General features: G+C 36.1%; 1 protein-coding gene across 2 annotated transcripts in view; it reads left to right on the forward strand.

The window, feature by feature from the left end:
• Nucleotides 1-27998, forward strand: part of PDE4B (phosphodiesterase 4B) — a 233322-nt gene that overhangs the window by 145490 nt on the left and 59834 nt on the right. For both annotated transcript variants that reach the window (XM_026665988.2, XM_026665990.2), the window contains one exon: nucleotides 27483-27677. In XM_026665988.2, the coding sequence (XP_026521773.1) occupies nucleotides 27483-27677 (195 nt within the window). The remainder of the gene's footprint in view (nucleotides 1-27482; nucleotides 27678-27998) is intronic.

Consider the following 27998-nt stretch of genomic DNA (forward strand, 5'->3'; position numbering starts at 1 on the left):
TGCTGTAAATTGCTTCAGCAGAGATAAAATCAATACCAAGTGCCTTATCTGGTTTAAATATCTTGGATAGGGCTGCAGTAGCTGAAATTGTGACAGGGACACACTTAAATGACAGCTCAAATGGAGCTGAAATTTAAGGTCTACAGAAGGCTCCCTGCCTTTCTGTTTGATATATAATTTAGAAGAGTGGTCTTCCCACACAACTGGGAAGATGTGACAATCTTGATAGGAAGATTACCAGGAAGTTAGTTGTCAACTTCTTACTGGAATAAGAAAGAGTTATTTGAACATGGAGCAAAAATACAGAAGTTTTCTTCTCTTTTTACTTTTTAAAAACTGCTTACAAGATTTCTTTTGCTGTAGTAACTCAAAAACTGTGATCAATATTTAGTCAATTTTATATTTCTAAAAGGCTTTAGGAAGGTCTTTCGGGGCATTCAAAGAAGCATAATGTAAAGGTAATTTTTTCTCCTTTTTTAATTTTGACTCCTTGATTTGGGAGTCTTCAGCAGAGAACATAATGGGATCATTCAGAATGATCAAGTAACAAATTCCAGAAATAAATTGGCAATTTATTTCATTTATTTTATTCTATTCTATCCTATTTTATTCTATCTATCTATCACCAATTTCATCAATGTGAAATCTCATAGGTATATGATGAGTCTGAAGAATTTATTCTCAATAAATATGAACTGCAAATTCTGGGTCTACTTGTATTAAATATACAGGAGGCAAGGGAACACTGCGGTGGCCTAGAGGTGGAGCTCTCACCTCACAATCAGGAAGCTGTGAGTTCGGTCCCAGGTAGAGGGTAATATTTGCTCCTGCTTGCGCAGGAGGTTGGACTAGATGACCTCCAAGGTCCCTTCCAACTCTGTTATTCTATGTTCTATGTTCTTGGAGATCCAAGATAAAAGGATTTGAGAAGAAATTTATTCCCAGACATTCTCTCAGGACTCTTACTTTCCCAGAAGCTATAAACCAGTGCTATATTTGTTTCCCTTTGTTGCAAGTCCTTCTCAAGAAACTACATAGAATCCTAGGAATAGAAGGGAGATCTTCTAATCCAATCCCCTGGCTGAGGGGAGATTTTATGCCTTCCCAGACAAATAGTTGCCCAATCTTTTCTTGAAAACCTCTTGTGATGGGAGGCAAGCTGTTCCACTGAGTAACTGTTCTCACTCAGGAAAATTCTTCTTAGTTCCAGGTTGGATCTCCTTGTTTCCATTCATTGCTTCCTGTCCTGCCCTCGGGTGCTTTGGAGAATAAATTGACCCCTCTTCCCTGTGACAGCCCTGAAAGATGGCTATCATGTCACACCTAAGTCTTCCCTTCTATAGGCTAAACGTGCCTAATTTCCTTAGCAGTTCGTTGTATGGTTTAACCTCCGGACCCCTTATCATCATTGTTCCTCATCTCTGCACTCTTTCTAGGGTCTCAGCATCTATTTTGGATTTTGATGACCAGAACTGGATGCAGTATTCCAAGTGTGGTCTCACAAGTGCAGTATAAATTGGTATATCACTTTTTAACATCTTGATGCTATCCCTCTGTTGATGGAGTCTAGGACTGCATTGGCTTTTTTTTTTTGGCAACTGTAGCATTCTGCTAGCTCATATTTAATCTATGGTCTACCAAAACACATAGATCCCTCTCACAGTTAGTATTATTGAGCCAAGTACTGCCTATTCTGTACATGTGCATTTGTTTTTTGTTGCCTAAGTGTAGGGTCTTACTTTTCTCACCACTGAACTGCTGAAGCCCAACACTGTCGAGATCCTTCTGAATCTTGAGCCTATGTTCCAAAGTGTTAGCAATTCTCCACAGTATTATGTCATCTGCAAAATTGATAAGGTCCCCTTCTATCCCATCATCTAAATCATTTATGAAGATGTTAGACTGTCTACTATTGACCTCACCCCTTTCCTAAGAGGTCTGTAGGGGCGTGCATAAGCGCACCAACGTGCCTACCGTCCCTGTCCTATTGTTTCTCTTATTCTTTTATTTTTCTTATATGTACCCATTTCATGTATTCACAACTATGTATACACTTATACTTATTATCTTGTAAACAATTGGCAAATCAAATAAATAAATAAATAAAATAAAATAAAAATGTTGGAGCACTAAGCCCCAGACAGGACCTTGAGATACCTCACTTCAAGCTTCTCTCATGTAGATGTAGTTCCATTGAGGACCATATTCTGGGCACCACATACATTTGAGGGAGGATCTTTTTTAACCATATTTAATGTAACATAGCCTAAGTTTGTTTAATAGAATAAAATAATAACAGAGTTGGATGGGACTTTGGACATCTTTTATTTCAATGCCCTGCTCAAGCAGGAGACCCTATACCATTTCGGATAAATGCCAAAGACTATTTGTTTGTATGTTTCTTAACTGTCGGATCTGTTTGAAATGGGAACTTAATGGAAAATCCATAACATTAAATTGTTTTTATGATTCAAATAAAACTTGCAAGAGGACTTATTGACAATCTGCTCTTGAAAACACAGCTTTGGCAGGCTATGCAAGTCCATTGCTAGAATATTCAGGCATTAATTACATTCTTTAATTATGGGATTCTGTGCATAGCTATAGATAGCTAGACAGACAGACTGACTGACTGATAGACAGACTATTTAGGGTAAGTTTTAGACTGGAAAAGATTGAGCCTCAATGATTTTTTAATAAGTTTGAAGATCAAACAACAATGACCAGTATGTCTGCAATCATGGTGAGCAAACTGATGCTAATTTTTGAAGAATGGATGATTTTGAGTGTTTAGTTTCTATTTATTGAAGTAAAGCCCTTTCTTGACAAATCACAAACATTTTACAATCCAATATAGTTTATTTCTCATAATATATCAAAAGAAACATGCTTTGGCATATAATCTTAGTAATGTCGAATTATCAGCTGAATTACTATAACAATATGAGCTTATCCCTAGCATTTTCTCTTCGTGTGGATGAAGATTTTTCTCCTGCTTAGCTACACAGCTGTTTCCAAGCACATTGTATTAACCAAAATTTCATCTATTTATTAACACAGCCACTGCAGAAAGAGTCAGACGAACAAGGCAGTGCAGGCAGATAGCTTAGTGCAGCAGTTGTGTCAGCTGCCTTTCTGTTCAGCTTATTTCTACAATTATGAACATAAAGATATTGGGTTAATCACACACAGAATGTATATACTTATGCACATATACACACCTCAAAGCTTTAGGATTAATTTCCAGTGTGAAGAAGTGTTACTTCTTGATTTTATTAGAACACGATCTACTAACAACTGGATAGGCTCTATGCAACCTTAACATGACCTCTATATATTGAGAAGCATATAGCAAAATCGAAATACAAATTTCTATCTTTTTGTGTAGACATTGAAGGCCCATCACATTGTATTCAAAATAGTGAGCCCATCCAATATTTTATGTACCGAAACATTGTAAATGGAAGAGTTATTAGATTTTCATATATATATTTTTCTTGGATTTTATCTGAATAGACAAATTTGAAGCCTAAATGACTCAATCAAACCTTAAGGGCAGGAGCCCTTAAACTTTTCCTAGAAACTAAATTGATTAAGTGCTGTAAAAATTCAGTCCATGTTGCTTTCTTTCCCAAAAGGCAAACTGTAGTGGATAATTTTCCATTCTTGGTTTTCAAATGTATATGGTTTTGAAACAGTAGTTGGGCACATGCTGTAGTTAGACAAAATAGCACTCAGCTGGTTGGGACTAATGGTTCTCCATCACAATGCACCACCCTTAGATAATGGCATGCATTTATTCTCTTTTTGTAGTAGTCATTTTAAACTATTATTTAGAACTGCCTCAGGTTAAGAAATAGTCTTTTATGTTTTATTATCTTCAATAGTTCACCAAAGTGGATGAATAAAAAATTATTTGAAGAACAACTTTTATGATTGTATGAAATGGTTTTATTGAAAAAGGCTACACTTTTTATGTACTTGTCTGAACCTTTTAAAATATTAACTGGAATCGGCTGTATTTAGATATTTCAGAATCAGAATAGAGCTGGAAGGGACCTTGGAGGTTTTCTAGTCCAGCTGCCTATTCAAGCAGGAGGCCTGATACTATTATAGACAAGTGACTGTCCAGTCTCTTCTTAAAAACTCCAGTGATGAAGCACCCACAACTTCTGAAGGCAAGAACATTGTCCAAGAACTGATCATTTCTTTTGTCATTCAATCCACATCATTTAATCTTAACTGGATATTCTTTTGCTGCAATCCTACTAGCAGGCCTCTTAAGGAGATGTTTATCAGGTATTATGGTGTTTATATACTGCTGAAGAATAGACAAATAACACGGGGTGGGAGGAAGCAAATCAAATTTCCGGATTGAATAGGATTCGTGTATGCTGGTTTTATGCCAATTTCCAAATAGTTACTTCTATAATTTAAAAATACACAAAAATCACATTTTGATGTATTTGTGGAAAGTAAATTTGCAACAAGCTTTTCTCCTATGACAAGACTTTTGGGAAAAGCAGAATGGTGATGCTGAACACAAACTTCGGGAAGTCCCAGCCTGCAACTGATACATTGGAGAAGAATGATTCGGTTTAAGAAGACGGATCAGTTAAAACAACAGCAGCAGTTGCGGTAGCAGAACGGACAACACAGCAAAAGAAAGAAAAAAGGTATAGGAAAGGCAAGAAGAATGAAAAAGATAGAGGTTGAATGAGAGTCATCAAAGTGAGGTAACAAGGGAGGTCCTGAAGGTGGATGATAAGACAAAAAAGAGGTTGTGTGGCCAAGCAAAGACATGAAAAGAAAAAACGGGCATCAGAATATAAAAAGAAGCTTAAAAAGCAGAATAAGTATGTGTTTCTTGCCCAGAGAGGATCAACCTTATTCAGGGCACTAAGCACTCTCCATTTAGCCAATTCTCCTCAAGGTTATCACACCAGCCAAGTCTCTTGACCAGCACTAGAGCTCCTGACTTTCCTGCAACTGTGATTGCAGAGTCCAATAGACAAACATCATTCTCCTATTGAATCCATTGTTTCACAAAGTCAAACACCTTGTTTTTTTCTGAACTGTGAGAATGTAACTGCAAATAGGAATGTCTTAATTTGGAATTTTAATTCTGCAGTGGAATTAATGAATGAGGCGGATTGGTTTTGCCCAGTGGTGGGATTCAAATTGTGTTACCACCAGTGGGCATGGCTTGGTGGGTGTGCTTTGCATACGTGCAGAGGCATTCCTACCGAACTTCTCCTGCACTCCTCCTGTGTCTTCAGGAGCGGATGTCCGGCAATTTGCTGTGCTGCGCGATGCAGCTGAGTGTCAAAAGCAGGAAATAAAGGTCCATATGGAGCAGGGGGTGGGTGGGCCCAGCAGCTTATTGTCAGAGCAAACTGGTTCACTCGCAGACAATCTTCGGAGCTTCTGTTTTGGCCAAACCGGGCCGAACCGGTAGAATCCCACCCCTGGTTTCGCCCCTATTTCCAACACAAACCAATTGAAATAATCCTCCCAGTTCTTAGATCAATTGGTCTCCCTGTGTTTTTCAACTAATTTATGTTTCCAATTCTGTTCCACAATCAATGTATCTTCAACATAATATTCTTTTTTTAAAAAAAAAAAAAACTTTATTGATTACAAAACCAAAATATCAAACAAACACAACACACAGAAGAAGAAGAAAAAAGAAATAGAAAAAAAGAAAATAATTAAAAACTAACAATTCTACTATCGACAGTCTATGGTTCCTTGTTTGTTATCAATATTGGTGATACATTTACAAATATATCTTATTGCGAATATATAATTACTACCTCTTTTACATTTTACGTTGTCTACTAATATATTTTCTATTTTTCTTCTATCCAGTCATACCAGCATTCCCAGCTTCTATAATATTCTGATATTTCTTTTTCCTTAAGTGCTAAGATTAACTTGTCCATCTCTGCACAGGCTGTTATCTTCTGTATAACCATTTCCTCTGTTGGAATATCTGCTTGTTTCCAACACTGTGCAAAGGTTATTCTGGCTGCAGTAAGAATATGCAGTATTATATATTTGACATTTTTAGGAACTTATCTATTAAATATCCCCAATAAGAAGAATTCTGGTTTTAATTCAATTTGCTCCGCCATTATTTCCTCTAACCATTTTTTTTATTCTGTGCCAGTATCTTTGGGCTTCAGTGCAGGACCACCACATATGAAAAAATGTTCAAGCGTAACATCAAAACATTACTTCTCTCCAAGCACATATACCAAAATATGTGTATCATAGCTCTCATTCAATAGCAGGACATAGTATTCTTTTTAGGAAATAAACATGTAAACTCTAATCTTAGTTTATTATTAGCCAAGTTGAGGCTACCAAGATAAACCTGCAGGTCAGCCACTGAGTGTTGCTGCCTGCCCTGTAGAATAATTTGAAACTTTAAATATTTATCAACAGAGAAATGAAATAACAGCTTTCTGATTTTTTTTCCAGTGTCAGTTATAGGCTAAAATAATAGCTCCTCTATTGTCTAAATTAGAATATATGTTTACAAACCAGGCTCATTTCTAGATTTAATTAGCAGGTCATATCTCATTTGTTGATTTCATGGCATGCCAGTACTCACTTGAATTCAGGTTATAGAAACAAGGATCTAGCCAGGTTCTTGTCCAATATATGGATCTGATAACAGTTGTATCAGAACTGGATGCTTTGATAGGCAGCTCTTCAAATATTAATAACCTCAACAGAAAGGTTTATGAGAAAAAAACATGGTTAATACCAGTGGTGGGATTCAAATTTTTTTACCACCAGTTCTTTGGGCGTGGCTTGGTAGGCATGGCATGGCTTGATGCGTGTGGCTTGGTGGCCGTGGCAGGGAAAGGAAACTGTATGATCTCCATTCCCTCCCCACTCCTGAGGGAAGGTTACCACCGATTCTCTGAACTACTCAAAATTTCCGCTACCAGTTCTCCAGAACTGGTCAGAACCTGCTGAATATCACCTCTGATTCATACATATTATAATCTAAAGTTAAGTTTAACTTGATTTCCAAAATTTGATCATTTTAAACTGCAAATTCTTTAAATAGAATTTGTCTTCTAGGGAAATGATTAAAATGGTTAAATATACATTAATATTCTGGAGTATATAACCAAAAATAGAGAGTTTTCATTAAATAGTAAAATAATTACTCAAATGCATTTTCAAATCTGACCGAAACTGTACAAATAAAATAATTTTGGTTACCATATAAAGTATTCACTATTTTTGTTTTGTTTATATAAAGTATTCATTATTTTTGTTCCAACAGAGGTTAGAGGAAAAGTGTGTCTTTTCTACAAAGCTGCAGATTGAAAGCTCGGGCAGACTTTTCCGGCACTGTACGAAGGAACATATGCACCTGTCTTTTGGGAATAGTTGCATAGATGTTCCTTTTATATGTAAGTGAATTTCAACATTCTGGTTAGGAGTCATTCAAAGAATAGAACAGGAAGTTAGATCAACCAATCAGTATACAGGGCATGCATCTCTGCACAAGGTGCTGTTGGGATTTGGGATGGGCTTTATGTCAGCCTGAAGGCAGTCATTTGCAACCTCCCCCTACCCATCAACCCCTTTGAAGCATAGATACACAACAATGACTATGGGCATTTGTGGGCAATTCAGCTTTAAATCTTGTGATTTAAAGTTATGTACATATTAAAATTGTGACCAGAGCAGGGTGCAACTTTTTCAAAGGTAGTATGACTCATTTGATAATAATTTCATCAGATTTTGCCAATTGCTCTGGGCAATCGATCTTTCAAGAATTGCTCATCGCTATGCTACTATTGTCTTTCTAAGTCTATGCCAAACAGATTATTTCTAGGAGTATTGTCTTCATATTCAATTTATGTTTTAGTATAGTTTGTTTTATCAGGTTGGATTTTATCAAAGATTCTTGCCACCTGATAAGAAAAAAAAAAAACACCAGGCTGAGTACTTAGAAGAGGATCGAAGCAAAAGAGTCCTTGATATATTATTATTTTTTGATTCCTCCTGTCTGAAATGTAATTCTCTTTAGTTATTTAACTGACATGTCTTCTTCCCAAGTGATAAAAAAAATTATAGAGATCTTTCAAAGCATTATTTATTATGGCTTCCAGCCGTGACCCCAAAAATAAACACTGTGACCTAATCAATCCATCAGACCTTCAAAACAAAATGGGGGATCCAAATACAGGAATTTGGGTTAAATAACCATACAGATGCTGAACTAACGAAGTATCATTCTAAATTTTTCGATCCTTTAAAATTGGTTGAGCTTTCTCAGCATCATCTCTCCTTTTAAAGATGTGCAGTTTGATACTTTTAAGAAATATAAACTCAAGCAATGGCTTAATGAATAAAACATGACCGTGTGTTATGAATGTGCAGAAAAACAGTATGGAGCTCAAAATAATTACAGGGAAGTATCTAAAACTCAAATACTACTTGCAAGTTAGGATTTAATGCCTCACTATATTTGATTTCATTTCACAATATAAAAACAATTTTAAAGAAAGCAAAAAAGCAATTTTATTTCAAAAGCTAATATGTGAAAAAATATATTAATACTGGAAAAATATATAAAGTTTGATTTTGATTTGAAAGAATCTGTTCACATATGAATAGTTCTACAAATGAACGTCCGTGTACAATTAATTTGAAAACCTGAAAATACAGATTTGCTAGCCAGCCATAAAAGGAGCATTCAGCAGAGGAGAATACTTTGCAAGTTCCCTTGGTCTTTGAAAAAGGAGAAGGTTTTAAAAAGCTTATTCTCTGGATGCTTGAGAATTTCTTTGATTTACTGTTGGTGCTGATTCTGAGATTACTTTGTTGTGATGATGGGTGCTGCTGCTCGTAATTCTGTTTTCTATTGCCTTTCAATCACTGTGAAGCTTCTGGACTTATTTCTAATTCCAATGGGAGGAATTTCATCATTATATGTGATACTTAATACTTAGCATCATATAGTTTCACAAAGGATTTGTCATGAGAAAAACCACGAGTGGTCTTTCTCGCCCCTTACCTTAAATGCTAAAATTGTTTCAGAAAGATCCTTCAGTACTGGTATTTCTATGGAGCATGAAGATTATTGCATATATGCATAACACAGACACATATTCAAAGGCACTACCTTGTATTTCCAGACATTTTTGTGTGAAACAGGAGTATCCATGTACAGTGGTTATTAACTTGGAGGGGTTGTTGTTTGTAAAATATGTAGTAATCGATGGCACAAGTTCTGAGTCTGTCTGCAAGAATTAGCTTGTGGTCTTCATTTTGGATCTGAAAGGAACTTAGATTTTATTTTTCTCCAAAACAGAGTTTACCCAGTATTTCCTTAAAATGTGCCAGAATGCAAAAACAGCGCTGATCTATTATATAATTTATTTCAAAAAGGCTGTAATGAAATAAAAAAGATTTCACTGATTTGTTTTTGGGATCTCTTTAATGCTATGGTTGCTGTTAAGTTAGTATTTTATTATAAACTTGCCGTTCCCATGCTGTCATGGTCTCCACCTTTTTCAAAGACTCTGGGAAAGAATACTGAGAGAATGTCAGAATTTGGGAAGCAATCTTAGCAACCACCTTAGCAACCACCTTAAACATCTGGAACAGGAAGTAACAAATGCTGAAGGTCTCAATTCAAAATGACTACCCAGCCTAAGAACACCTGTGGTCTAGCTTAGCAGGCTTAACTTGGTTTGAAAAAAGTCTGAGCAGAGATGCTCTGAGAAAGAAGAGGTACTAGCTCACATCCATGCCAGTTTATATCAGTGCAACCAACAGAGGCTGCATCCCTTTTGGGAAGCCAGTTCAACCTCAACTCTATGCTCTCATGTTCAACTCTATGCTCACTGATTGAGCTTTGTATTTTCTTTTTATCTCAGACCATCTGACGGCCATTCTGTAATGTCTAAGCACCTTGTAAGTTTATGGACTATGCTACTCACAAGTCGATTGTGGTTTGTACTATGGAGAAGGAAAAATCATTTTGTTCTCTGTAGTTCATTCCAAAGATCCTGTTTTCCCAAGATAACTACAAGATACGGCTCTGAATTGTAGAGCATAAAAACTTTACCACAATAGGTCTCGGTTTTTTCTAGAATTCAAGGGTGGATAAGGTATCTACAACGGGTAGAGGGGGGGGGGAGAACCTCGAAATATTTCTACATTGTACAAATACAGATAAGAAGGGTTCAGACGATGAACTATTCGTTGGTCCACTCTGTCTTGTATCTTTTCATATACAAACCGAGGCTCATTGGAACATTTTCCATAAACAACTGCCTGTTGATTTATTTTACTCAGACCTCCATTCGTAATGTTTTTTCCCGTGTAGTTTTTTGGTGTTTTTGTATACAATGGGTCGGATTTGGTTTTTTTTTTGGGTAAGGAATAGTTTAAAGTCATTAATAATTTTTACAAAATGGACACTGTAAATGGATAGCTTAATCTTGAACACCTTTATATTTAATACTGTTTCAACTTCTATCAGAATTGCAAGTTTTATCAGAATTCTCAAGCTGAGCGATGCTTTCTCGTGTGATTCAGTCATTGTTTTTAATTTCAACGTTTTTCTGATCGATCAAATTTATATTACATTTCCAGATGAGGTTATTATTGAGGTTTCACCTATTCATTGAAGTTATTATTTGCATGAAATATGTTTTTCTAAAAATATTGTAAATCATGTGAAGCTTTTAAAGAGATAAGGAAATGACTTTCTTTCGGCATTACTGCATTGCCTTTCTGGCCTGGAATAGTTCAGGTTTTCAAAGTTCAGCTGAGGAAAGGTAATTTCTTTATCTTCTCAACTTCAGACCCATAATTTATTACCTTGTATCAGTAATTAAAATAATGAAAAAGGGGTTCTCTGTTTATGAATTAAGCAATCAAGATAAGAAGAGGCATTTTAATTCAGTGGAGGACCAAGTTTGCAAATTCACATTAATCCTTTTCTTTCTTTTGTTTCTATCAATAAAAATTGCATCAAAAAGGAAAATCAGCTTTGTGCTTTTTGAAATCTAGTGGCTTAAATGATTGAGTTTAATGCAAATTGATTATCAATTTCTGTTGGTTGTTAGTAGCTTTTTAATATATCATGTATCTTGTGGTTAAATGATCCTGTTTGTGTTGTGTGTTAATTCTAGAAATGTTTTCCCCCACTTTCTTTCTTTTGCTGAATAGCTGAAAGTTGCTGAAAGTAAGCCAGCACTAATGTGGGTGGTTAACAGATTCCGTTGTTCATTTCTCTGTTAGCCAGTCTCATTATATAGCTAAGTCATGGATCGGATAGAACCTTCGTTGTTATTCAGATTTTACCATTTTGGAATAAAGCTGTCCATATCAGTCGCCGATACTAACTGATCTTTTGGCATGGAATCACATGATCTGAAACCATTAAGTTGGAATATTATTTCATCTTTGGATGACAAGGTATATGGTGTTTAAGTTTTTTTGCCACTTAAATACTCCTTCAGTTCTTTTCTTCAATATTTCCCCCCAATAAATATTTCTTAAAATAACTCCCAGGATCAGACTCACATGTTTTATTCCAGTGTCCATTGGTCAGGTCTTTACTTTCAGGTGGCCAAAATGATCATCTCAATTTTGGGATGTAAGCTTTCCATAGGATAGGGAGTGACAGAGAAAGCACAAGAGTATTCCAGGTTATTCCAGATTTGGAATCAGAAGTAAAACAATACGAAACTGGAGAGAACTTTATTGGTATTAAGAAACTAGAGAATTTGTAAACTGTGCCCTGCTGATCATTGTTTTTACATAAGAGGTATGATGTTTCTACAAAAGCTTCATAGCCATTGACAACTTCAAATATTTCCCTGTAACCAGGAACTGCATCTCTGTTTCATACTAGGTTGCTCTGGATATTTATTTATTTTATTTATTTATTTGTCAAGCAAGTAATAGATAATAGGCATAAGTATAAACGTTTATGAGTACATGAAATGGATATGAATAAAAAGAAACAATAGGACAGGGATGGTAGGCACATTGATGTGCTTATGCACGCCCCCTACAGACCTCTTAGGAAAGGGGTGAGGTCAATAGTAGACAGTCTAAGGTTAAAGTTTTTGGGGTTTGGGGAAGAAACCACAGAGTCAGGTAGAGTATTCCAGACATTGACCACTCTGTTGCTGAAGTCGTATATATTTATATATTTTTATATTGAGGTATGTTTTCTCAAAAAAGCTATGATCATTTTTCTTAGCACATGCACAATTAAAGTTACAGACATATAACATGCCTTACATTATATAGTGCCTAGAAAATTTGGTGGTGTTATATTTTTAAACCCAAGCACTTTGAATGAAAGAATATATGAGATTTAATTAGTGCATATTTCTCTTGACGTTGCATCTTATTTCTCTATTTTCTAAAACGCATTTCTTAAACTTCCTTCCTTCCTTCCTTCCTTCCTTCCTTCCTTCCTTCCTTCCTTCCTTCCTTTCCTTCCTTCCTTCCTTCCTTCCTTCCTTCTTCATGCATGTTCGTTACCATACAGAGAAGCAATGCTACAGAGCCACCTACTGCCCTCACTTATTAACAACCAAATATTGGAAAAATACTTAGCATGCTGGTTTTATTAATTTTACTTTAGCAGTAATGAACATAAGCACCAGCTGATCAATGTTATTCTGCGGTGATAGTTTTCAGCATTGGTTTCTTATGCAAGCAGTTTTATAAAATGTGAGTTGTACCTTCTAAAGAGTCTTATTGTATAGGTGTTACTGGCAGAGGTAGGATTAGATCTTCAGTTCTGAAAACAAAAGCCTAGAAGCACAGCTTTGGTTCAAATCTAATGAAAGGAACTTAATTTTTTCCTTTCTATTTCATTCTCATATTCAAATTACCTCCCAAGCACCTGCCTGCCTCCCTCCATCAAAATTCTGTTTATTGTTCAAGGCAAATAATCCCTAGTATACTAATAAAAGACTAAAAAAAAAAGGATTTAATTTGAGATGTCTTTAGCCTTACAGTATTTCCTTGGATATCACTATTAGCTTTTGAAATGTGGAAGCAGCAGTTGACATTCTGTCAGTACAATGCAGTATAGAATTTTAATCTATTATCCCATGTTCTTATCTTTTCTTTTTTCTTGTTCTTTCAACCTTGCCAGAAATCAACCTTTGTACTTTGCAGTCCTGCTGATTCCAATGTAAAATGCCATTGAACCTAATTCCAGTTGTTTTTACTTCGTGGATCATTCCTTATTTTCACTCCCTTGTAGCTCTTCCCCTATAGCCCAAAAGAAGTGAGTAGAAGGACACTTGACCTAAATTAATTAGTGTTAGACCAGGTATTAGCAAACTACGGGCTGACTGAGGTTTATGGGCTCTCATCTGTAGATATAAAAGGGATCTCTTGAGTTTTTAGGTCATTTCCTGTGGCTGGATTAGTTAGATGCTTTTCTCAAGTCAGAATTAAGACTGCCCCTTTCTCTACCATTCTATGTGCAATTATGCATAGAGAGCACAAAGAGGAATTATGGAAACAAATAGCAACTTTGCACCTGTTTTGGAGTCAGAGTGGAGAAAGGGCGAAAAAGGTGTTTACATTATGTTTTTCTGCTACTAATTTTACATTGGCCTGTGTAACAGCTATAAAATAACAATTGTATCCATAATCATGGAGTATTATTGATGTACTGCAATCTCATCGCAACAAAAAGAGCAATTTTAAAAAATCAATAGTGATTGAGAGTAGGCCATTAAGAGGAACAAAGCCTTTAAAAATATTTAGCCATACTGCTCACCTTATACTTCAATTGTCCTTTTAGATTGACTGACAAGTGCTTACATGTTTAAAATAGGCTTTACTTTATTGTCCTGGAGTGATGTAGATTCAACTGCCAATCTAAAACACTCTGACAAATTTTACAGACTATCAATGAAACTTGATCATAATTAATTTTCTCTTCCTAAGAAAAGGAACAGTTACATATTAAGAGTTAGACTAGATGACTCCTAAGGTTTATTCAAAGTTTATGATTCTACAGTATGATACATATTTAACAAAATAGAACCAATCTATCTATCTATCTATCTATCTATCTATCTATCTATCTATCTATCTATCTATCTATCTATCTATCTATCTATCTATCTATCTCTCTCTCTCTCTCTCTATCTATCTATCTATCTATCTATCTATCTATCTATCTATCTATCTATCTATCTATCTATCTATCTATCTATCTATCTATCTATCTATCTATCTATCTATCTATCTATCCATACACACCCACGTGCACACAATGTAATTGCATTCTTAACGGCTGGCTAAAGATAAGATTACCAGTACATACCTGAAACTAGAAACATGTAATGATGTCATACCTGAATAACTATTTGTATACAATTTGAATAACATATGATCTGATCAACATTTATAAAATGCAAATAATACAATGAAGACATTTCTAAGACAAGGATGATAGAAAATGACATATTTTCTAGAGTGAGTCATCTAAGAAAGATATAAATTTAACAGATCAATGGTTAAGGCTAAGGTAGGGATATAATAGAACTGCAGCTGGAAGCATTCACTCAGGCAACCAAGAATTTCAAGGCAAACTATCTGAATACTAGAAAGGCCAGCTATGGTTGAGAGGTGTTATTTCAGTAGATGGCACTATGTTAATTCAGCAGCTTCTTGGTATCTGGCTTGTTTCATTCCTGTCACTATGGCATTAGTTTGCCTGTTGAATTTAAAATGTTTTTCTCCTTATTACCTTTCAGCTGACTTTTTCAGTTAAAATTTCAAAATACGTGATTGTTTTTAATCCCAGGCCTAGGGTTGATGTATTATTATTCATCTAGGGCCCCTTGTTTGTTTTGTTTGTGGCCTAAGAGATTATTTCAATCTGGGCTGTCTGCTTGGTTTTGATTTTTTTTAATGGTTTATCTAGTTTTGTACACCATCCTTTGGAGTTGGGCGACTAATAAATTCAAAGTAAGATGGAAATAAATATACACATCAGCTTGATTCCTTTAAGCATGGTCCTTTACCTGTGTCCTTATGATGAACAGATAAAAAGGAAGAGGCAAGAAGGCAAAGAGCAATATACATTTTAAAAAGCTGCAGCAATTCCTTTGTTTTTATTTATTTATTAGGTTTTTATTCTTCCTTTATAAGTAACTTAAAGCAGCAAATATACTTTATACTCTTTTCTCCTCCTGTATTCCTCACAACAAGAACCCTGTGAGGTAGGCTGGGCTGAGAGAGGATGACTGGCCCAAAGTCACCCAGTTGGCTTTCATGCGTAACACAGGACTAGAACTCACAGGCTCCCGGTTTCCTGGCTTTAGATTTTTCTATTTGTCTCCTGTTTCTTAACTTGCTGCAAAAGCTAAGAGTTTCTAAATTATAGTTTAGATCCAAACTTCCCTGCCAATGGATGTTAGATACGTAACAGCTTTAACAACATATTCCTCCCAATAGTAGAAATAAAAAGGAGGGTACGCCTAAACCTCCCAAAATGACAAAAACACTCTGGATTAAGAAAGAATGCTGTCTCTAATCAACTTAGAACTGAAAACTTTCTAACCGTTAATATCTGTGTAGATCAGTCAAATTCTTGTTTCACCATCCAGCACTTTGTTATATTGGGAAAGTTAAGAACTTATATTCCTCTAGGAAAAAGAGCAATTTGAGACCGCAGAAGAAAAAAGATCTGAAACCCGCCCTACACCGAAACCAATGTGGAGCTGCTAGCTAGGGCCTGTCTGTTAACAGCTCAGATGGTAATAATCTCAATCTGCTGACAGCTAGTAAAAAGATTAATGAGGTAAAATTTCTTTTGGACCAGTAACTCTTGAACCAGAGAACCTGGTCACGTGAAGACCAAGACTGGCTAAGATAGATCTCTTGACATTTAAGTTTTCACTTTTACAAGCTCAAACAACCCATGTTTCTTACAACCACATAAACTCAGGCTTTTGATCGCTAATAACCAAATTAATTTTGGCAAAATGTCAGACAAAGAGGGCTGCAATGCACTCCATCTCACAGATTCTTCACTGCCCAATGCTTCGAGAGACTTATTAGATTTGGACTGGCTCCCCTCTTCAGCCCCCAGTATATTAGATGAGTGCCTTTATGCTTTTGTATTAAATCAGAATTAAGGACTTTCTGAATAAATTTGAAATAATCCCCATTACAGTTTTTAAAGACCCCCCTCTTCCCACTATTAAAGCATGAGAATCAGGCTCCATCAAGTGGAATTGGTAAAGAAGCCAGCTCAGAAAACTTCAGCACTGATTCCTGGCAACTAAGAATCAGCTGGACTGGACTGCAGTCAGACTCTCTTTTCTGATTCCCTCCATGTCTGAGAATGAACTCATTTCCATTTGAATGAAGTCCAAAGCTCTTCAAGATCTTCCAGATCTTCACCAAGGACCCTTTTGCCCTGCCTTCTGTCAGAGAGGCTCAACCAATTGATTTATTCATCTCTGAGACTTAGTCCTATGTCAAAATAATTTCAGGGTGTTTTTTTTTTTAACCCAACCAGATACCTCAGTTGCATAAGGACTCCTAAATTTGAAGGGCTTTGTCCTTGGCTAGATTCAATGCCCACTCAATGGCAGTTATTGAAGGAAGATTCTGGAACATCCCTTTTGAGTGGAGATTTATGTTCATGCAGTGAAGAATATTGTTCCCTCTATGCTGAAGCATGCCGGAAGTTAGTATTTCCACTCATGAACAAACACCCAGGCCACACAGATTCTTTCAAACTTAAATTGCTACTATTAGTGTATCTCAGTGGTCTGCGGACCCCTGGGGAGCTGCAATGTCATCACAGGGCTTGAAGAAATGATAGGATTTAAATCTTCAGTTAAGTCTTCGGGGTCCATGGCCACAAAAGGTATTTAAAGGGGGTCCATGGTGAAGAAAAAGTTGAGAACCAGTTATCTATCTACTTTGATCATTACAGCCAAATACATTCCATAGTTTGGACAGATGCTGTAATTTCTCTTTAAATATCTCCTAAATATTTTCTGTTTGGAAACATTTCAAATGTAGCATTAATTTCTACTTTGTATCGATCCTCTATCTCCTTATTTTCAGCTGAAATTTATTTTTCATTTTCCCAAAGTTTCTTTTTCAAGAAGCAACCGGACTTTCTTGTTTTTTCTTTTGAAGACATTTCACTTCTCATCCAAGAAGCTTCTTCAGCTCTGACGAGATAGTGAGGAATGGAAGGGATTTATATTCCTTGCAGACAGCCGGACATTTGCATCCTTTTAGAGGGTCATTGAAGCAATCGGAGGTTTATCTGTGTTCTCAGGGTCACCTGAGTAGTGTTCCTGGTTGCCATAGTCTGCAATTTTCCCCCTGGAAATCCATTCCTAGTCCCACACCTTCCATTCCCCACTATCCTGTCAGAGCTGATGAAGCTTCTTGGATGAGAAGAAACGTATTCAAAAGAAAAAACAAGTCCAGTTTCCTCCTGAAAAAGCATTTTTGGGACAAGCATGACCTGGATGATTGAGAATGTCTATAGACTTATTTTCCATTAATTTAATAAGCTGGCAAAGTCATTTTAACAACACAGGTAAATAATCATTATATATTGCATCACTACATTTTATCTAGATATAATAATAATTTGTCCATAGCATTCAATATTAAGATGGTTCTGCATATTTCAAATTGGTAATTTTTCTATTCTGTTATTCTAAATAATCATTTAATTTCCTTATGTAAATTGTATTATACTTTACATGTTAATTTTTGTACCTTAAATTCTTAAACCTGGTTTTATAGCAATTTTTTTTTACCCAAATCAAAATAACATGACTAAGATAAATACTTTTCTGTGCAACTTCATTTGGTCACATTTACTCAGTCATAAAACTGCTATTATCCATTTTCTTAAACTCTCTTAATCATTTATTGTAGATAGACTGTGTGAGAAAATTATATGGCTGTATCTCCTTTTAAAAAAAATGTATTTTAAAGTTCACAACTGTGGATCTCCCTGCCACATCATTTAATAAAGTTCCCACACATAATGCATTGTGAAGCAATATTGATTTAGTTATAAAAGCCCTATTAATAGCAATATTTCTAACATATTCTTAAGCAATACAGTCAATAAAATGGATATAAGTGAACAATAATAACTCACAGATAAGCAACAAACAAAATGGAATGTTGCCATGGTCAATAAAACCTAAATGGCTTGATAGGCCTATCATGTTTCAACTTTTCTTTTGTTTGCTTTTAGTTGCTGTAAACCTCTGAAAATCTAATTGAGTGGAGTGGGTATAGTTGAGATGGATGAATGAATGCATGTCTGGGCTACAAAACTCCAAAATTAAAGTTTTCTCTACTTCTTTGTTGCTTATTTGTAGTTGTTCAGATTTTTGCAGCCCAGACATAGTAGACCTATGCTAATAATTAGGTCTTAACTTGGCATTGAAATAACAATGTACAACTGCTGTTAAGAACATATTCCAAAATAAACTCGCCCAAAGAAAACCAGTAGCTCAGTTTCCCTCACTTCGATATGGCACCAATTCTGAATCAATTGGTCTACAAATTTTTTCCTCTAAACAGCCTGCTCAGGGATCATTTTTCTAAGCAAGAAGCTGAATCCATATTTTGTAACTGTTTATTCACTCATATACTGCTCAAGGACTCAGAAAAGTTTACAAAGAAATAAAATACCATTTTAAAAAATAAAGTAAAGTAATAAGCTAACAAAAATAAAATAAAGCAATAAACTAACAATAGCTCCACAAGTCATCTATATCAAAACTCATTGGAAGAATGTAATTTTCAAAAACCTTAAAGATAACCAGAGTTGGGTCTGTAATATGGGCCTTCCACTCAGAAATAGTATCCTTACTATCAGGTTGAATCGCTTAGTTCCTCCCCCACCCCCCAATATTCTTTCTCTGGAGATAAATGTGTAATACTAAATTTATAAAATAACTTTATTTTCTTCCATAATGAAGAGAAAGTAGTATTTTTATTAGAAAAATGATCTCAAATGTGATGACCCGGGGCGTGGCACAAAGGCAACACAGTCAGATAATCAGTAGGAGTCCCTTTATTAGCTTAAACTTTGCCCCCAATGTCCTGGTTACCTTCTGGCTGGAAAAAAACTCTCCCAGGAACAGCCTTTGGCTGCAGAGAATCAAGTCCAAAACGTGGTCAACAAAAACTAACTATAAATCCAATCAAGGCAAAATGAGGTAACTATTCCAACAGGGCAGGAGCAAGAATTCCAGATGTGAAGGCATGGCAATAACTCAACATGGTTGGGAAGATGCCAAGAACACAGATAAGCAAAGTCAACACAAGATAAACTCACGATTACACCCAGCAGCTGCCGCACTCAGCATGCATTTCTTTTAAACTCTCTTCCCAGCTGTGGCTAATGAAGGGAATCAGGGCCCTTTCCTCCCCCATAAGCCACACAACCCATGTTGCTCTCGTCTCCATTCCTCCCTGCGTGCCCTAGGATGAAGAGGGGGTGAGCATGGATATTCCTCTGAATTCCCTCTCCCTTGTTCTACCTCTTTCCTGCTCTGCCCAGCTGGATTTTGCCCTTCCCCAGTTTCCTCCACAGCCAACAGAGCCACACTCCCAGTCCCTGTTCATCTTCCTCCTAGGATTCATACTGCGACAGGGGCATAACAACAAATATCCAGTCAGGCATCAGAAGAGCCGGATGACTGGCTTAAAAGATGGAAATTTTTACCTTAATGATAATTGAAATTATCGCTTGGAAAACATGGCTGAGTACATTCTAATTGGAATGCTCTAATGAAAACTTGGTCAATTATTGCTGTTTCAAGTGAAGAAAAACTAACAATAGCTGAGGCTGGCCATAAAAATACATTATTCAATTTGTTATCAGTCATTTCAATACATTTTTTCTGAGACTTGAAAGAGGAAAATAATTCCAAACAAATGCATTGGGATTAATGAGATGTACAATATGGTTGTATGTTTGTTCAAAACAAAAAGGAAAACAATTTATGTTGTACTAATCAAATTATTTGCCATACAACAATCTCTTCCAAAATAAATGTTTGTGGAAGCTTCAAAGACTCTTTTTAAGTACTCTGACGTTCTTTCAAAATCAGCTATTAAGAATCATAACAAAAATCATAAGGGGTTTTGTGCTCATACTGTGCAGTCATATATAAAGATAAATTTTCCCACACCCTCTGCAAATAATATTACTACAGAATTGGCTGCAATGAGAGCAGTGTAACAAAAAAGCTAAGTTTGTTGACATAGCATATGAATCCTCTCCCTCCCTCCCTCCCTCCCTCCCTCCCCTCTCTCTCTGTCTCTCTCTCTATATATATAGAGAGAGAGAGGGAGAGAGGGAGGGAGAGAGAGAGGATTCATATGCTATGTCAACCCATTTAGCTTTTATGTTACACTGCTCTCATTGCAGCCAATTCTGTAGTAATATTATATATATATATATGCATGTATGTACGTATGTATGTATGTATGTATGTATGTATGTATGTATGATGTATGTATGTATGATGTATGTGTGTGTGTATATGTATATATATATATATATATATATGTGTGTGTGTGTGTGTGTGTGTGTGTGTGGTATTCGGCTTTATTCGGGTATTTTCCCACGTCATTGTAGTTGTGCTTTTAAAGTTGTAGCAACGTTTCGGCAGAATCTCATCTGCCATCATCAGGCTTCTGTATTGTGTTCGTCTGTGAGTCAGACTTTTACAGTTGTTTCAGTTTTAAATTTGGGGCTAGCCTACTGCTGTGCCAGAATGGTTTTTTCTTCATCCTGATTGGTTGGGAGTCTTGATCTGTGTTTATTGGTCTTGGAGTTTGCTGAGTTCTGCTTCTAATATCTTCTGTCTATTTTGTGGCTTTTTTGTGTCTTGATTGGCTGGCAACATTGTGTTCCTGTATTGGAGGCTTTTAGTGCAGCTTGGCTCTGAGTAAATGGACGGCTATCATTTGTTAGGAAGCTAGGTTTCATCTGGGTGCCTGATTGGGGTGTGTTTGAGCTGGAGGTATCAGGGGGGATCTGTTTGTGCCCAGGTGTTTGCCTGGCTTGTGGTGTGGAGATTTTTTTGTTTGTGAGTGCAGGCTTCCAAATAATTGACAGTCTGGTGGAATCATCTCTTCTATTCATGCTTTCAGGTCTTTTTTCAATCTCTATGGCTTCTCTGATAATTCTGTGGCTGGGGTTTTCTATAGTGGCTAGGGTTTTGGTGCCATTGAAGTTGATGCTATGACCTGTGGCTTTCATGTGTTGGACTTTCATTGTGTTCATCCAGGCGGGTACTTATTCTTCTATTGGTCTGTCCAATGTATGTGGCCGGGCATGATGCACAGGGGACTTCGTATATGCCTTGGTTTTCCAGGTCAATTTTATCTTTGGGGTTTCTAAGGATGGCTGCTATTTTTCTGTTTTGAAGGCAGTCTTGATGTGATGCCTGTGTAGTATCTTACTGATTTTGTCTGTAGTACCTCTTATGTAGGGCAGGACAGCTGTTCCATAAGTCTGTTCATCTTCTAGGTCTCCATTATGTCTCAGTGTGTTTTTGTGGATCAAGCCGGTGATTTTGCTTTTGTGGAAGCCGTTGGCTGTCAATACTTTAGTCAAGGTGCATAGTTCAGTCTTTATGTGTGTCTTGTCTGCCAGGCATTTGGTTCTAGCAATTAGTGTTTTGGCCACGGAGTTTATCTGTGCTGGGTGGTGGTGGGATTGGGCGTTGAGGTAGCAGTTGGTGTATGTTTTCTTCTGGTATATGGTGTGTCCTAGTGTGCCATCTGTTTTTTTGTAGATTAGTACATCTAGGAATGGTAGAGTTTCGACGTGGTTTCACTATTCACTCAAGTCCCGATAAAAGAAACTCTTGAAATTATAAAAAATAAATACCAACCAGCTAAACACCTCATGGAACTAACAGAACACTGCTTAACCAACACATATTTCATATACAAAGGATAAAGATACAAGCAAATTGAAGGAGCCCCTATGGGATCACCACTGTCACCTGTCATTGCAAACCTGTTCATGGAAGAATTCGAATCCAGAGCCCTGGCTAATGCCACCCACAAACCCAAACTATGATTAAGATACATCGATGACACATTTGTGATTTGGCCCCATGGAAAAGAAAACCTAAACAATTTCCTAACACACCTAAACAGCACACACCCCAAAATCAAGTTCACCATAGAAACGGAAACAAACAAACAACTACCATTCCTAGATGTACTAATCTACAAAAAAACAGATGGCACACTAGGACACACCATATACCAGAAGAAAACACACACCAACCGCTGAAACAACTGTAAAAGTCTGACTCACAGACGAACGCTATACAGAAGCCTGATGATGGCAGATGAGATTCTGCCGAAACGTTGCTACAACTTTAAAAGCACAACTATAATGACATGGGAAAATACTTGAACAAAGCCGAATACCATACATGTAAGTATCCGCGAAAACTTAAGAAAACATATAGATATAGATAGATAGATAGATAGATAGATAGATAGATAGATAGATAGATAGATAGATAGATAGGAGGAGAGAGAGAGAGAGAGAGAGAGAGACTGTGTGTGACTATGTGTGTGTATAATACAGAAACTTCAGCTTTAAATAACCATACCTCTATTTGAAGCTGGATATATATAAGCTTTATTAGAATATCATGGATATAAACCCTCATATTCAAGAGGATTACTAAAATTATGGGGGAAAAGCTAGATAATGAATAATTTTTCACACTTTCTACTGCCATAAAGATTACAGTGAAACCTGGTTTCTACCCTATATCTCAAGTAATGTTATGGAGATAGTTTTGGAAAAACTTCATTATCTAACATCTCTTGGGAGATGAAGTGGAAGCTAAGTTCAAAGTTCTGCAGCTGTGAAAACATTCTCTGTTGGGCTCATATTAGATTTCAGATAGCATCCACTCATTCTCTGGGCAAAGTAGATTCAGATGCTTGTTGATTTCTCAAGTTAGGAATGAATTTTGTGAAGATTGACATGAAATACAGTCGAGATTCTTAAAACATAATTATAGTAATTAAATGTGAATAATTGTTAGAATTAATCATCTGCAAGCATTATCATACAGTTGAAATCTTGTAACATAATGTGATGTTGAATGAAGAATAATGGCCAGTAAAGAACAACTAAATCTGAAACAGGCAAAACCAGCTATGTAAAGAAGCATCATTGACAACAGAATAAATAAATAAGCAAACAAACACACTTTCTCGGACCTTATTATATAAGCAGTAAAAAGAGGGAGATGTTATTAAGAAGTCAAGCCATTAGCAAATTCAGTTCAAGCCATTAGCAAATTCAGTTCAGTTGAGAGTCACTGTTATTATTTAAATTTTTAGTTTGAATCTGATTTTCATGTGGAATAAATTATAGTCCTGGGTGTAGAGAAGAAGGGAGACAAATGACATCTGTGTGTCAGACACAAATTATATAATTCATGACCCCTGTGAGTTGACTTCATGGTACATGTGGAATCATTGTGGAGTACCTTGATTTTAACAAGAAAAAAGAAAGAAAGTAGACTGCTTTTCTCTTCAGTGTAAGGATTTATTACATTACTTCAGAACAGCTGTTCTAGTTAGTGTGTTTTGAATGCATGAATGCATGAAATATAATAGCTGTTTTTCCCACTCTGATAAATCTGCTGAATTCTTAAGTTGTCCAGATTACCAGAATTTAGCTACTCATCACCATGTTGAATAATCAGTGACAAATGTAGTGCTCACAACAAACTCATTGGAACAAGTTCCAAATAATCAACAATACTCCAGATGAACTGTACAAACATCCCCAGCTGCACAGATGCTGGGAATCATAACTCAGCACCATCTGGAATGTGACAGCTTCTGTACTGTATCTCTATTCTAAGTGAGTGCTGAGCTGAGTTAAAAACATAGTTAGTGTATGTCAGCCTTCCTATACTGGTACCTTCCAGATGTTTTGCTATTTCAGTGACCAGAAGTTGTCAGAATGGCAAACTTTTAAAATATGATTGAGTGGCTATTTTGTTCTTGTTCTGTATTTTTAGAGATATTAGAAAAGTTACTTTTTCTCAGTGGTTTATGGACAGCTAATGCTTTTCCATCAGTGTAGAGCATGGATGTCAAACTTGCCATGTCATATTGCTGTCATGTGACATATCGTGACATTTTTCCCTTTGCGGAGCGTGGGTGGGCATGGCCTGCGCATGGTGCATCTGGCTCTCACGGGCTGCCAGTTTGACAGCCCTGATGTAGAGTCAATAATAAGCCATAAATGAAATCTAGTTTCATCATAATCGATATGTTTAATGTCAAAAAATGCAGATTTGCACAATATTGACTAAATCATGGATGCTGAAAAAGATTACAGTTCAGTGAAAGTTCTGTATTCGGTTCTTATAAGGTCTTACACTTTCATTTCAGGATCTGAAAACACCATAGGTGATTTATAAAACATTTGTCAATATGATAGAAATATAAGATAGTGTTGAGGACAGAATGATGGACTTGATCCAAAGACATGTGATCTGATTCTGCTAACTTTTTACATGTTTATAATGATATAGGGCCAGACTAATATAATTAGCTTGCAAGCTGGATGTCATCAAGTCAACTCTTGGGAGTTGCCCATTTTGTTCTTTTTTCTTGCAAATTTTCAAGGGCATTCTAGTAACCTTTTTGATCAAGTCCATCCACCTTGTCCATTTTCTTCTACTTCCATCATAGAGTAATCCATTTTTCTAATCCATTGTCTGGTCACACTACATGTTCAAAGTATGTAATTTTTTGGTTTGTTCGGTGTACCAAGGCAGTCAGATTTTATCTGGATGAGAGTGATTGGTTCTTCTTACAGTTTATATAGTCTTCTTAGCAGCCCTGTCCAACTCTATAATTCAGAGGCATTTATTTTCTTTGTCTTGTAGATTCAGGACCTTTCACAAGCACACATTAATTTTTAAAGGACCAAATTATCCTTGTACAAATTATATTTTAATGCATCTATGGCCAACTTTTCCATAGAAAATTTAACTCAGGAAGAATGGAATTAAAGAAGAGAAATTAGAGAGAGGAGGATAACTATGCAAATGCTGTTCAATAGACTTCCAAAGATAAATGTGCAATCCAGCTAGAAAGCTGCAAGAGAGCCATCTCGAATGGGAAAAATGGTTGAGAGAGAAAGGACAAGGCACCATTTCTCCATAGGCTGCTAAAGTGAAGTTCCTTCCATAATTTATTTAATTCATCCTTCATTTTAAATGGTCCTAGAAGCTCTTGGTATTTTCATGAATACACATGAAGCAAGTATAGTATAACAAGAATCTATGACCAATGGAAAAACTATTGCATAGGAATGTGAAGATTATGGGTGGTGCCTCCAGATGAAGCACTTGTGGATGTGTACTGCTAATTGAGGGTGGCTTACTTTGATTAACATACAATGTGCTGACTGAGCTTTTTTGCCTACGCAGAAGCAGTATTACTGAGTGAAGTGAAGCAGCTGCTCCACTGCATTGCATTGAAGCAGGTTCCCTCTTTGCTTTGTGGAACAGTTTCAAAGAAATGCTACACTTGAATCAACAAAATAGGAATTCCTTCAAAGATCTGGAAGTTCCTTCTGATTTGCATTGTACTTGACTCAGAGCAGGAAGGATATGAGTATGAGAGGCACATACTTAGGTAACGTTCTTAGCGCTACATTCTAAATCTACTCTGCAGGGAGTATTTCATTTCCTAGGTGACAACTGATGTAACTACTGTACTTCATAAATAAAATCCTTCCTATTAAAAGAAAAAAAAAAGTTGGAAAGAGGATTTTAGATTCAGTTGTTTTCAAAATTCCCTAATCTATCATTATATACAATTTGTAAGAGAAGATAGTAAATACTATATATTGTTCAGTTGGGCAATTTATTTGCAGAAATATTTATTTTAAAATTGCTAGACTTAGCAGTGTATGGAAGAAAGCTGCTGAGCCATATGTTTGCTATTGCAATTATAAAAGCTGCCAGCGGTTATTCTTGATGATAAAATCTATGAAATATAAAACCTGAATTACTTAATTATTGATAATTTTTCAGACTTGCAAGAGTGATGTCAGCCTTACAAGGCAGTCCAGACAAGAAGCATGCCCAGAGAACTAAGTCTGCCTGTACTGTAAGATTAATGGAACGTAAATCTCTTCCTCCCTCCCACTTTTAGTCGAAGACACTAGAGATAGTTCCTTCTGAGACTTTTGCCATCGCCCCATTTCTTTTGCATGCTCAGTTGATTTTTGTCCAATCTGCAGCTCTTCCTCCTGTCTCCCAAAATCATTTCCACAAACCATTAGAGTAAGATGGAGAAAAACTGAAAAGAGTACAGTTCCTTAACTACAATACTTTTTGTACAACCACTTTGTTTTTACAGATTCAGCTCTTTCAATAGCTTCATCTTCATTGTAAGATTCCTGAGGAAAATAAATCACGTTTTCTGGTATATGTGTTAGTTGTAACATGGATTATATTCTGCCATGACCTACATGATGAAAGGTTTTGACTGTTGTTAGTGAAGCAAATACAAATCTGCTTTTATTCTCTTCCTTTTTTGTTATCTAGTTTATATTAGCTACCTGATTTCATGACTCTTTGTCCTTTCAGAAATCTCCCTGTTCCTCTAGCTTGTCTTTCTACATGTATGGCTTTATCAATCTTTGTAAAATGTTAAACAAATATTTTCAGGTTTAAGAAATTAATGTTTTTTTTTTCCTATTTGCAACACTTTTTTCAGTATAAGTACGTATACTGATTTTTTCCAATTCCTAGCCATATATTTTTGTTCTATATTTGTAGACAAAGAGCTGATAGCACTTTATGGACTTTTCATAAATACCCTATAATACTTCAGTAACTTTAAATCACTTGGAAACAGGTTGTTACAGCTAAATAGACATGCTTTTATTTTTTTAACAACTGTTTAAGGAAATAAATGTTTAACTCTATAGTTTTCTTTGTACTGTAGATCTCTATGATACAATTTGATGTCTCATTTCTTTTTCCCACAACTATAATCAATACTTTTAAGGAATACTAAAAGCTTACTTTAATTTCACAAATAGATGCTTATATTTCTCAGTGTCTCTTAGGATAGAAGGAGCCTAAGAAGTATGCTTGGAAAATGAATTCTGGGGATCACTGAAGATTCGAGCTGCTGGCAAGCAAAAACTAAACAATTGCAAAGTTACAAATGCCTTCAAGAATGTAAAGGCAGTCAGCTTTCAAAAGACATTATTCTGATTAGGTGTTTACCCACTGTTTCCCAGTTGTGATAAGCAGGAATTAATGACATTGTCATTTTTAGCTTTGAAAATGTAAAATGAAGTCATAATTGAGATGATAAATATGCAATGTCAATCATATTCATGAATTTCTTGTTCACAGCTTTGATGTTGAAAATGGCCCCTCACCTGGTCGTAGCCCACTTGATCCTCAGGCTGGCTCTTCTTCAGGGCTTGTGCTCCACACCACATTTCCAGGGCATAGCCAACGTAGAGAGTCATTTCTTTATCGATCGGACAGTGACTATGACCTGTCACCAAAGACCATGTCACGGAATTCTTCTGTTCCAAGTGAACAGTAAGTAGATCTATTTTATCCTAGAATTTCTACTGAGCAGACCGAAATTCTAGTTTCCACAGATCTGAAGGCAACAAATTGGAAAATGTTGATCTAGAATAATCCTTGGGCAACTTCTTAAAGGAAGAATTTTCTCAAAAAAGTGAAACCAGTTTGCAAGCTGATACTATCAGACAATTATGTGTGTCTAATCATCATGTGGGTAGTTATTGCTATCAGCTTCATGAATATCATCATCAGGCAAACAGCAACAACCTCTTTCTAATTAAAAAAAATTAGTACCTCCATATCGTCAGGTCTGAAGCGTAACAACAGAGAGAA

The sequence above is a fragment of the Notechis scutatus genome, chromosome 3, assembly GCF_049901735.1.
Source record: "Notechis scutatus isolate UNSWTSFEM ecotype Mainland chromosome 3, rNotScu1.2, whole genome shotgun sequence".
Taxonomy (NCBI): Eukaryota; Metazoa; Chordata; class Lepidosauria; order Squamata; family Elapidae; genus Notechis; species Notechis scutatus.